Source organism: Bos javanicus, chromosome 7 (genome assembly GCF_032452875.1).
Source record: "Bos javanicus breed banteng chromosome 7, ARS-OSU_banteng_1.0, whole genome shotgun sequence".
Classification (NCBI taxonomy): Eukaryota; Metazoa; Chordata; class Mammalia; order Artiodactyla; family Bovidae; genus Bos; species Bos javanicus.
Window position 1 is genome coordinate 30,346,387 of NC_083874.1, and position 13,186 is coordinate 30,359,572.

General features: G+C 44.4%; 1 protein-coding gene across 3 annotated transcripts in view; it reads right to left on the reverse strand.

The window, feature by feature from the left end:
- Positions 1-13,186, reverse strand: part of PRDM6 (PR/SET domain 6) — a 113,755-nt gene that overhangs the window by 96,962 nt on the left and 3,607 nt on the right. For all 3 annotated transcript variants that reach the window (XM_061422951.1, XM_061422950.1, XM_061422949.1), the window contains exon 3: positions 5,456-5,763. In XM_061422951.1, the coding sequence (XP_061278935.1) occupies positions 5,456-5,763 (308 nt within the window). The remainder of the gene's footprint in view (positions 1-5,455; positions 5,764-13,186) is intronic.

Genomic DNA, 13,186 nt, shown 5'->3' on the forward strand with positions numbered 1-13,186 from the left:
AGTAACCTCCGCAATTCTGATTTTAATTTCCATTCTCTATTTTAATCTCCATTCTCTATTTTTCCCAGTGTGGGAAAAAAAATCATACAATGTAAGAAAATATGCAGTGAACCACAAAAAACTTAGGAATTATTTTCTTCATGTGGACAAAATGCTATCAAAAGAAGCAATCTATAAACAATAGATAAACTGAACTGACTGATCAGAAAAGCAGTCCTTCAGATATAGAATACATCATTCTTTATAAAGCATTTGCAACTAAAAAAGTAAAACACTGTAGTCACATGTATATTTGGATTAAACTTCACTAACATGAGAATTTCCAAATGGCTGTTATAATTTTTTTTAACAGAGTCATTTTTGAACTTAGAAACCAAGGGTGGCATTTGGTACATAAACCAAGAGTATCGGGACTTTATATGACCTTTTCAAAGCCAGCTTTAAGTACTAAGTTTTTATTTTTAACACAATGCTGGAAACCATTCCAAGAGGCGGCAGATGGTTTTACAGTTTATGTAAAACTACAAAATGCTCACACTCGATCAAATGGGCACCACTATAAAAGACATCTTCAAATCAAATGAGGCAAAGTCAACGAGATACACCAGCTGTTCCTCTGCATAATTAAAAACATAATAGTAACATTACTATGATTTGTTTTGAAGGAGAATATTTGGATTTCATGAAGTCAATACGCTCAAAACTGAAATGACAGTCTGCTATATTAAATGATAAATTGCTGAGAAACATAACTTTTACTTCAATACAGCTGTGATAGCTATATAATCCTGTCCCCTGGTACTTTGGTGAATCAGGCCAAAATGAACCCATGTCTATAGAGCAAAATATGGAATATACAGTTACAGTACAATCACTGGGAAAAATTTAAATAATTTTAATTGAATTTTTAAATTACTTTTATTCAATTTAAAATTATTCTTTTCAAGTGACTTTTTTACTATCTAAATATATACAAATGTGTACAGTACTACATATGGAACTGGGTCACTTATGAAAACATACATAATACATTTAAAAGACGAGATCAATTCATTTCCTTCTAGTACCAATTACCTGTGATGGCTTTGAAATATAAACATTTAGTTGCATGCAATATATTTTTAATATTGGTTTTCATTAATGTCTTTTGACCTAAGCTAAATAGTAATGATGAAAAATAGACTATTTGCTTCAAAGTAAACCTCTTATTAAATCTAAAATATTATGGCACAAAATCAAACCACAAAAAGGACCACTGTATATTATCCCCCTTGATTTTCTGAAGAAAAATAATTAAAGTCTCCACATAGTAAAAATGAAAATAAGACACCCAAATTAACCTAGGCAAAGAGAAATTCTATAAAATTAACTCCAAAGTACTGCAGAGTACTCCAAGTTAGTGTAATTTCTAATACCTTGACTGTTATCCTAACAAGTTACTACATTATTTCAATTAACAGAGTAACTTTTCTAGGGTGAAAATAAGTGCAATTTATTTTGTCAATGTTGTTAAAACTTGTCAGATCAGACTTTGAGTTGAAAGGCCTGAGTAATTCTAACCTATCTTAAACTGTAACTTTATTTTAAACTTCCGTATTTTCTTCCAGTAGAATTTAAAGTATACACTGTGTACATTCCTCAGGTCCAGTCATATTAAATTCTGATGTTAAGCAGAAAGGAGAAACCATGTGCGGACTAGATTAATTTATCTCAAGGGAAAAGGGGCACATTAATAATGGAGATAATGTTTTCATAAATGTTGGAATTAAATGTGCCTTTTCACTTCTTTATTAGAAAACACATTAGGACAAAATTATCTCACTCTCATCACTAAGACCTAGTTGCTGAGAAAGACTATGTTTTCTTTGCAAAACATTTAGAAAGATTTTTCCCATTATGGCCAAATAGCTAGAAATATATCATGCATCCAAGTCTTGCTGGAATAAATGTATACAAGCAAGGCAAGTGATTATTTAATCTATCCAGTTATATTTCTATTTTAAGATATCTAAATTTACTATTTTTGTAAAATACATTAAAATTCTGATTCTAAAAGAAATTGGCCCCCCAAAATGATAAATTTGACTTTTAGCTTGTTAACCTCTTTAAGGCACACAAAAAAATTTTACCTTGGATTATTGCTAAAAAAGAAAAATTCTTAGAATTTCCCATGGTACCCCAAAGAGTCAAAACATAATGAAGGTAGTGGTATGATATTTAACTTTCATAAAATTATATTTTTATGAACCAGGATTATACCCAAAGAAAATATTAACTAAAAGATGACATCACACTTACAAACCAATCAAGCTCTTCATAGCTGATATACTTTAAATATTAAAAAAGAGTCATTTTTCTACAAGAAATAGAGCTTTCAAAAATTCAACAAAAGGAGTAACTAAGGTGAATCTGTTTCTGTAATAAGCCTTCATGTGTATAATAAAGTACAACCACACTAAAAACAACGAACTGTAAACTGAAACAAAAATCCATCATCTACTTGGAAACAGTGATGGGAAAAGATTAGCAGTCCATTTATTGTACTGAAATAAAGATAAGTAACCTTAGTAAGATCCATCAGGACCTGAGTATTGAACTCTAAATATAAAGACATTTCTTCATCAGCAAGGGACGAAAAAATGTGAGAAACGATTCCAGTTAACATTTACAATGCAATAGTCATGATTCAATTCTTTTAATTTTTTCAAGATCTGCTTTATGTCGATCTGTATTCTAGAAGATATCTTTAAAAGTATGTTTTCAAAATGGATAATTACTACATGAGTCATTAAACAATTATTGCCAAGAGTTTCTATAGACCTACAGTGTATTCCAATTACTGATTCTTTCTGATATAAAAAATATAGCAATTAAAATTTTTTTTTCACAATAAAATCTAGATTTGAAAGGAAAGACTAAAGCCTGAGGAACAATTCAACATTTAGAATTTTGTTATAAATGTAACTTAATCCAAATAGTCACATTTCATAAAAGTAATAAATCATAATGCTTAAAAATTAAAAATAAACTTATACTTCATATTTTAAAAAGTAATTATACTAGTAAAAATCTGAAACCTGTTAAAGTATTTCATCTTACAAATGGACATTGGCACTGTTACCTGACCTCAGCCAGTCACATTTTATATGATCTCCCAGAAGTCTGATACATTTTATGTGGTCACAGTTTTAATATTTCTTCAGTCCTGTAAAGGACTGTCATTATAACTATTCTTACAGATGATAAAAATAAACAGATTATGTCCTTTTTAGAAGTAGACCATTCGAGCATAAACCCAACAAGTATTATTTTTAAACACAGAACCAAGTCTATGCACCAATCCCCAACACACTCAACTCACATACCTCAAGCAACAGACAAAACTCACTCTATCTACCCAAGCATCACCACCAACAGCAAATGAAATTCCCTGGCCTCCACTGCAACAGAATTTTAACTTCATCAAGTACAAGTAAGGGTACAGAAAAAAGACTCCATAGTTTTCAATATTGATAAAAATCATCACATTCTACCTATAGAGTGGTTTCCTGCCAACATCTCAATCATTCAAAGCCTTTGAGGAAAACGAAAACCAACAACGACAATAAACTATGGGATTTTTTACATGATTGTGGCTTTGTCCCCAACACTCTAAAAATAGACAGGCACTGAACTCAAGGCATCAGAGGGCAATATAATGGCTCTCACTTTTAACACTTCAGATAGAATAAATCTGTACACTAAACAATTGCTTTACAATTTCCTCAGAAAAGTACTGGCAGACCTTCAACTGTATGGTACAGTGTTCCTAATAACACCACTGGAACATGAAAAGTGCCTGGAATTGTTTTGCAAACTTTAAACCACACTGGAGGTTACAACTAATTAGTCAGAAACAAAAACCAACTAGGAAACATTTCAGAACCAGATGCTTTATTTCCCACTTCTCAGTTTTTCCTACCCCAAAATGCTAATGTCTAACTTGCCTCAATGTATCAACCATTTTCTCCTGCCCCATTTCCCTATATAAAACTGTTTTTAAAAAAGCACTATTTAGTAACAGAAATATGTCTCTATGTTCCCCTCATTCAAGAATCCTAATCTGAAAGACTGAAAATGTAACTGTTTTCCAATAACAATTTAGGTGTGAATTGGAACCTGGGAGCCTGGGCCCAGTGCACCAGTGGAAACTGTATGGTACATAGCCCAACAGCCACCATCAAGTCATCTTGGGCTGTTTCTCTATGAGCTCATCGATTTAGCTCCTCCTCCATCAAAGGTGGCTCTGAAGACACAAGCCATAGTAGCCCACTGCCAACAGTCATATAAGTGTTCCGGAGACCAAGTCATTGTGCTGGCCAGAGAAGGTGCTCAGCAAAAATCTGAGCAGATTGTTGAATCCCATGAGTTTATTTAGTGACTAAAGGGCAGCTTGCAATGAAAACAGTCATCTTGCAGGATACTGAGCCAAGTGTGGGGTTCAGGCTGTTGCAGAAATGACCCATTAATGGAGCCCTAAGGTCCATGCCAACTTGGCCCCTGGCATTTAAAAATGTTTATTTTCTGGCTAATCCTATTCCATTATATTCCCTGGTCTCGGTCAGATTTACATATCGCTTAAGGGTAAGACTTATGGCACCTTATTTTCACGAACAACTCTCCATGGTAGGAATATCCAAAATTGGTGGGGGTGTCTCTTTCAGAATGGACCTTGGTCATCAACTATGAAGCTCTGAGACAAATCTCAGGTTAATATTTTTCAAATACATTGTTGATTTTTAAGTAATAGCATCAGGTAAGACTGTACCGTTGAAGTTCTATCAATTGCGTTACACCGAACCACTTCAGAGTTTTCCTACAGTATGATTTTCTATCTGAACAATTGTACCTTTTCAGAGAAGAAGCAGAATTTGTGATTTCTGATTCACAATATAGTCTTGCTTTACTTTGGGCACTTTGAAAGTTGTGGAATGTGTTACAGTCTCTCACATTCGGTGTTTACCTAATTGTCTGTATTGGAGAAAATAAGCCTGACTCTCCTTCTTCCTGTTTATGCTTATGTTCCTTCTTGCCCAGTGGACAAACACAAAAACGTGTTGGAAGAGATTAAAAATAGGACACAAAATTCGCCTAGTTCACATCCCAATGCCCAACCTCCTCTGTTATTTCCTCAGGTGTTTTCTCTTTTTCTCAAGATCAAGGGAGACCAAGGGTCAAATCTATCGCAGCTGGACTGGAAGCTTGTTAAGGTGATTCCATCTTCAGAAACCTGTAAGTCTGGGCTGCTTCCTGGCTGGGCTGCTATGGGCACCTCTTTCTCTGCAGGAGCTGCAAATACCAGATATTTGCATGACCAGAGAAATCGTGTCTCCACTGCCCTCTGGGGAACAAGGGAGGCTCTATATGGGCCTAGATTCTGCCGGGTGGCAAGGTCCTGGGTGGCCAGGAGACTTACCTCCCAGAGATGCTGCGTGTTCCTCACGGCGCCGGCCTGCACCTTTTCCGGGGGCAGGAGCACGCCCTGGAAGGGCCCGATCCAGGTGCCCTGCTGGATCCTCTGCGCCGCGCAGATGCCGTAGGCCAGGCCAGGCACGGTGCTGGTGCACAGGCACACCTCCCTGGGCAGGTCCCGCAGCCACTCGGGTAGCTCCGGCGGGGGCGCGGCGGCCGCGGCGCTGCTGGTGCCCACGAGCCGGCGCAGCGAGTGCAGCGGCCCGTGCATGGGGCACTCGCCGTTGCGGTTGTCCGCGCACATGTCGCAACCTGCCGGAGACACGCGAGAGGGAGGGGAGGAAAGGGAGAGGGTTAACCCCTGGTAAACCCCGAGACAACAAGCCTCCCCGCCCGGGTGAGCCACCTGCGAGGGAGGTGACGCCGCGAGGGCGCCGAGGCCACTGGGAGCAGGGGGAGAGGTGGACTAGACGCTCTCCCTTGGAATTCACCGTGCCAAACCCGCCTGGTACCGGGTCGAGACCCCGCGCGCCCTCCACAAGCCTCCGGAGCCGTCTTCCAGCCTTCGGATGGCGTCGTCGTCTCCAAGGAACCGACGGGACAGCTGGCGGCTTCTCCTCCCGGCCTCTGCCCCGCTTCCCTCCCTATTCTCCTCACCCTCTTCCCTACTCTCGCTCTGCGTGGTGTTTCGAGGTGTGTTTATCATTGTACCAGGAGGAAAGTGTCTCTCGACCCATCTGGAATCGCGGAGAGATTCTACCTTGGTGGAATCTTGGCTATGTTTGGTTTTCCTTTCTTTACGAAGAGATTTTCAAAATCACCAGAGCAGGCGGGCGACCCTACCCGCCACCCCCGGGTCCTCGATACACGCTCTGCTCCCGCGAGAAGGTCCATGCGAGGGGCGGAGCCGGCCGTGGCCCCGTGGAGCCGCAGTCCCACACCCCAGCCACAGAGGGCGCCCTGGCGCGGTGTCCCCGGCTCTGCTGGAGCCGGTGGGAGACAGGGGGGATGCTCTGGCGGGTTTGGGGTGCCCTGTGCTTGCGTGCAAGCTCTTCTCCAAAGCCCCCCCCCCCGAGAAAAAAACAAACAGCAAATGTAATGATCAAAATAATGGGTCTTTAATGATGAAGATAAAGTTTCCTTGGAGAGGGCCCCAAATCCCTCCCAGACGGTTAATACCGAGGCTAAATGCGATTTTTTTTCTTACGTTATAAACTAAGTGAGAGCTTTAGTGAAGCTTTCAGAGCAGCCGGCGCATGAGGGGACCACCCCTCTCCCAATCCCCTCCCCCAACACCCGCGGCCTCACACACACACCACACCCTCTGGGGCGGCCGGCCGTGAACGCCCGGTATCCCTCGACTCAAACCCGGCAGGAACAGGCCCGGCAGCCGCGGGAAGCAGGCCTGCGGCGACCATGCTGTCGGATCGCAGCGCCCTCCGGGTTATTAATGGGCCTGGCGGAGCCGCCGTGTCTGCGCCCCGGCTCGGCGGACCTGCCTCTGGGACGCGGTCTCGGCGCCCGCCGACGACACCGGCTTCTCTGGCCCAGCCTCGCTGGGGAGCCGCGGCGCCCCTGAGCAGCAGAGCCCTGTGGCACTGGGCCTGATGTAGGGCAAGCCCCGACTGGCAGAAATGGCAAGAGCTGGGCACCAGCGGATGCGCCAGCACTGGGCGACGGATCACCCTCTGGACACTTGTGCCCAGCCTTGATCACAGCCAGTCCTGGTGGATGGCCCTGGGTGTACTCTATCCATGCTAGAACAACTGAAATGCCCAAAGAACTCGTGACAAGTAACTCATGGAGCAACCTTCGAGGAACATCTGATGGCAACCCAGCTTGGTGAGTGAGCCCCTGTTTTCCTCAATTGCTTCACAGTGAACTGAAGGTTGACTACCGGAGCATCCTATCTCAGTGAAGAAGGGCTCCAGCCCTCTATGCCCTCCCCTCAGCCGGCTCCTCCTACACTTCTCCCCAAAGAGCCCAGAGAATGAGGGGACCTTTGGAGCTTCTTGAGGGTGTCCCCAGGCCTCTCAAGTGGAACGTAGCAACCTCTTTCTGCAGGTAGTGAAGTGACCATGCCCCTTGGACTGCCGTCACACAAAGGACCCCTCTTTCAGCAACACAAACTAACCATCAAAACTGTGCCAGGCTATGCTTTTGACCCTGGGGCCTAGATGGAGGGAGGTACTCTCAACTCCTCCAGAATGTACTCATTTCTCACACCTTCTCAAGTTCCTGATTGTGAAAACAAAAACTTTAAGAGGAAGAGGGCATGGAAAGAAAGACAATAAAAACTCACAATTACCAATTGCCTACTATGTGCCAGGCACCCATCTTCAACCAAACAGCTACTATATTATTGTAATATCACGATTCCAATTTTGCAGATGAGGCAAGTGAGGCTTTATGAGCAATCTAGCTTAACCAAGGACCAGAAACTTAGAAAGGGGCAGATAAAGATTCACCAGCAGGTCCACCTGACTCTAAAAGCCTCCAAATCTAGAGATCTAAGATTAAGGAAAGCCAGGAGAATTTTATATTCAAACTTATAACTCAGTCAATAGAATTGAAATATTTCACTGAATTCACTATTTGGCGGCAGGGGGGTGGGGGGTGCTACAAAACTGTTGTAGCATGATGGAATTAAACAGATTTCTCCCTTTTCCACACTCTGGGGTTTGGGGAGTTTAACTTAGGATGATTTGAAAAGTAAGATGATAATGTCCATAATTTTGAATTTTAGTGCCTAACTTCAGAAATGGCCTTTCAGCACCTTAGCAAAAATAGCTTAAAACAAATGACAATAAGCAAAGGCAATATGCCCGTAAAAGTAAAAATAAATCACCCCAGGGATTTGATTAACAGACCTTTCCTTTCTAGTTGGCTCAATGAAACAAAGTGTGAGAAGAAAGAGCATTTGGTATTCACTCCCTGACAGTCCATACCAGAGATTCTGTCAACCTACAAGATAACCACAACCTGTAACATCATACCAACTACATCAGCAATAAAATAAGGAGCAAAGGTGGCAACTTCAGCCACCACCCACACAGACAACAAGCATATTCCAGTTTTTTGTTATGCATGATAGAGTGTGTCTAGTCCTTTCTCAAAGATGTCCTCTAAAGCACTTCTTCAACTTAGGAACTTTCATTTGTCTCCGTGAAGTGTTAAAACAATAGTAGCACTCCGCAGAGTGACAAGCAGAGGCTCTGCCAATATGTAGAAGAATACTTGCAGGATAGGCAATCCCAGTCCACTGTCGTTAGTCCATCCAATAGAAGTTATCATCATTTATAAACGACTTCATGCTATTTCAAAATATTCCACCCCAAAAGCTGACCAATTACGTCAAAATACATGTTAATCCTAACAATACTGTTTCTTAATACAAACAGCTTCTGTCACTGAAAATACGTGACTTCTGACTTATGTCTCAAGAGTCCCAAAGGAGCCTAAGAATGGCTAAAACAAGTAACTGATTACCTGGGGTTGACAAATGTGGCCCAAGTGGACAAACATTCTAGATAGCAAGCCAGCAACACCTTCTAGTGTCTTCTAGATAGCAAGCCACCAACACCTACATGAAAAGATTTGAGGGAGAAGTGGGCTAGATGCCTAAACTACACATAAAAAATACATAGGTATTATATATATATAATACATGTTACAGCATTCTAGGCCAAACAATACATAATATGTCTACTTGTATTCATAAAGAAGAGGCAAACAAATGTTCCTACTGTCTCTTAGGATCGTGAGAGATAGTATACTCTCCAAGCAAGATATTTGGAAATGCCACTATAGCACTGGGGAATATGAGATCAGGGTCTCTATCTTGAACAGATCTTTTAAAGCTCCTGTTTATTGGTCTCTGAATGAGGAGGAGGTATCACTAAGTTAAAGACTTGTTCACCCACTGACTTCAAAAGGCCAGACCAAGTGGAGTGAAGAACCGACTTTCACTCTTCGCTCCTTATCCTTCTGTACTGTTTGGATGTTTTTACAAGAGCACGTGGGGCTCCTGTAATTGAAAATGGATCTCTTTTAAGGCAAAAGGGGCAAAGGAGGCCAGAGTCCTCTGGTATCTCATTTCTCATTCTAGGAAACGTGAAATATACAGCGTTCCAGGGCCCTTCGACAGGCGCGTGTGGGCGCAGGCGGAGCGGGGCCCCTGGGGACGCGCCCGCCACGCTGGGCCTTCGCTCCCCAGAGCCTCCCCGCCGCTTTCTCCTGCCATCACGCGTGCTCGGGACAGGGAACCGGGGAGCAGCTGAAAACCCTGCCTCCCCGCCCGGACCGTGGTAACTGCTGAGCTATAAATTCTCTGCGACCACCGCCGAGGTCGCCGCCCTCTGTCCTGAGGCCAAGCCCCGCGGGGCTGGCGCCCATCGATCCCTGCCCGGCGACGGCGACGCGGCCCCGGGAGTGCCGCCTGCTGGCAGCTCCGCCTGCTTCGTGGCAGGAGTGGGCCGGGGGGTGGCGCGGACCCTCAGGGTCGCCGAGGGGGTCAGCCGACAGGGGCCTGGGGCCGGTGGAGTGCAGAGGCCGGGAGTCTCCCGCACGTGGGTTCGACGCCCGATTCCAGCGCGCACTCTCCTCTCAGCCCTCTCCGCGCCCAGCCGCCGGCTGGCTGGGATGGTGATGGACCTTGAGCGGGGTGGACGCCGGGCCCCTCAACACTTAACCGGAATGTGAAAGTCCTCGCCCCCCTGGCTGCCAGCGAACGGCTTTCTTACAAGACCAGACGTGATCGCCACCACCCGCACTCTGGAGCTCCTACCACCCGCCCGGCCCCCTTCCTCCCCTGGGAAGGGGTCTTCTAGGCTTCCCGGAACCGGGACTAGGAGCGAGCGGATCCAGAGGCGAGGCAGGCCAGGGAGGGGAGCCGCCAAGCGTGGTCTCGGCCTCCGCGGGGTGGCCCAGCTCGCGGGGAGCCTTCTGCGGGACTCTTCCTAGGCGGGTTTAAAGCTTTCCCGGCGAATCACAGCCGCGTCAGGCTTCCCCTGCTCGGCCTGGCTGCCGGCTTGGCCCTGGGACCAAGAGGGAGAGACAAAAGAGGGAGGGAAAGAAAGAGGAAATGTGATTTTTTTTTTTTTTTTTTTTGTCTCCCGATGACTGTATTAATAAATTAAATGGGAGAGCCAGTGTGTGAGGGCGAGAGAATATTGCGCAGAGATAAACCTCACCGGCCCCTGCCCCTGCGAGGCCGCCATATACAATGCGAAGATGATGAATAGGAGGCGCAAGAGGAGATCGAAGCGGGTCTGGGCCGGCTCCACTCTCTCCTACAAAACTATAGGGCAATTAATTGTGGCTTGTCCCCTCATCCTTCATCTCCTGGTGGCACATATCGATGGAGATTACTGCTGATGGACCATTTTATCACCTTAAATAAACAGTCGCCACCTCTCCTAACCTCAATCTAATATATGGCTCTATGCTCAGTTTCAGAGCACTAGATAACGGATGATGTAAAATAGCTAAATCATGTGTGTTCCGGGATGGGGCTTGGGCCTGCACACAAAAAGACAGCAAAAGAGAACGACACAAAAGCCCACACACTGACGCCGAGCCGCCTCCCTCCCACCGAGGACCGGGTCTGAAATCTAAGTCGCTGGAGGGCCATTGACAGTGAGGCCATCACAGCGAGTGTGTCTTGGTGTCAGGAAAATCCCACTGGTTGGGTTACTGGGCTCGGGAGCTTCCCAAACAGGACCTGCGTTTTCCAACTGGGTGGGAAGAGATTAGGGAAGGTCAGAAAACACTCACTCTCCTTTTATCTCTTCGCCCTGACCTCTCAACTAAACAAACCCCAGCTTTCCTTCTCCCTCCAGTATCTCTCCCCAAACCCTCGGAAAGGATGGCGCTACCAACAGGGGAGCCTCAACTCAACAGGGGCCCCAACTCCTACACCTGTGCTCCAGCCAGTGCTGTTCCCAGCGCTGTTCCTTGCACAGCAGGGCTACCCGAAATATCTGAAGAGAGAGAGACCTCCTGCTGGGGAAGCTGCGGAATGCCCCGACTCAATTCTCCGCAGAGAGACCCGGGACAGGCTTAACCCCCACCTCTCTCCCAGGTAGAAAGGAGGATGATCTTAATCAAAAATTAAAAAGATATGAAGAGCAAAGTGGCTCGGCCAGCCGTTTCTGAACAAACACAAGCATTCAGCGCGCCGCTTGGCTGCTGCTCAATACCTTCCAAGAAAAGTGACAGGGTCTCAAACGCACTGAGCTCCCAGGATCCAAGAAGAGGCTGCCGCTGCAACAGAGCCTGACGGAATCAATGGCGTCAAGCAAATTGTCAGCGAATGAGGGCAGTAATACAGGAAGAGGACGGAAGATCCCCCATCTCCCATTTACCTTACACAAGTCCCACCTGACTTTAAACAGATGCAAGAAGAGGCAACTAAGCATTGAGAGGTTCAGTGGAAAGTGTACTTCAATTATAGAATAACTTCATACACAGAGTTAGATATATACTAGAAGAGCTCACCAGGCTAGGCTGTATAGTTTCTGCTGTTTTTCAGTCTTTTTATGTGTGAAACAGAGCTGCAACACCCTTCACTATGCCTTCCCTATGGCAGTTCTCATAGATGCCAATACAGTTTCAAGTGAAAGGAGTGCTACTGATGGATTCGCAGGAGTTACTGCGTTGGTGATCCCAGGCAAGTAACTCTTCTAAAGGGAAAAGACAAGTCTAGAGGCACCTTTGCCTTGTAAAAAAAAAAAACAAAGACAAAACGACTCAATACCCTTTTACATACAAAGTAATAAAAACGACGCAATGCTGAGTGGTCACTTCACAGAATTCTTTTAGAGGGAAAGGGCAATAGACTAAAAGGAAAACTACAAAGATCTGTGCATGATAAATTAATAGGTGATTCCCTTCTGTCCATCTCTCACCCCACCCCCACCCACATACAACCTGGGAATGGGGTGAAACTGTTTTTCACCATCTTTCAAGTGATATATCAACTTCCTCTGCCAAGTAAAAAAAAGTTTCCCACTCTATGCATTTCTGATGTGTTTTGATCCTCTAGTTAGATTAAACTCAATTGCTTCTCACTTTGTCTTTGTAAAACACATCTCCTGGTTTCAAATGAGTGCTTACTCTTGCCCAGAGAAGTTCCTGGAAGCATGGCACACCTGGTCTCCTGGCATGACACAGCCACCCACCTCAGCTTTCTATTTTCTTTCTCAATTGCCTTTTAATTAGAGAGCAACATGAAGTGTAACTCTAATAGGGGAATCTGACTTCCTTTCTTTCCTGTCTTTGCCTCTGCACTTTGCCCACTGGAGCAGTCCAGTCCACTCAAAAGGAGATATCAGAATATTAACACAATAGGAATAATTTAAATAAATTACAATTCATTTCCTCCAACCAGGAAAAATGGTACCGAGACAATAAACTGGTTTAACAGTCATATTATTAATTAGGACTCTGTCCCAGTTCTTTCTCTGATAAGTCCAGGTTTTTCTCTGATGAGAATGCATTAAACCTCAAGATTGCATTGTAAACACTATGGGGAGCTCAGCGTACAGACAGGGCTTTGGGGGTGCACTGCTGGTGTCTTTTCCAGCACTGACTTAATTCAGAAGAAAGTCTGCAAGTTTGATGAAGCACTCTCAGCCCACAGTGACTATACTTCACTGAAAGAAATACCTTTTTACTAAAGTATTAGCTTTTAATATTTTTTTATAGAAATGCTTTGAAAACAACACCATCAAGG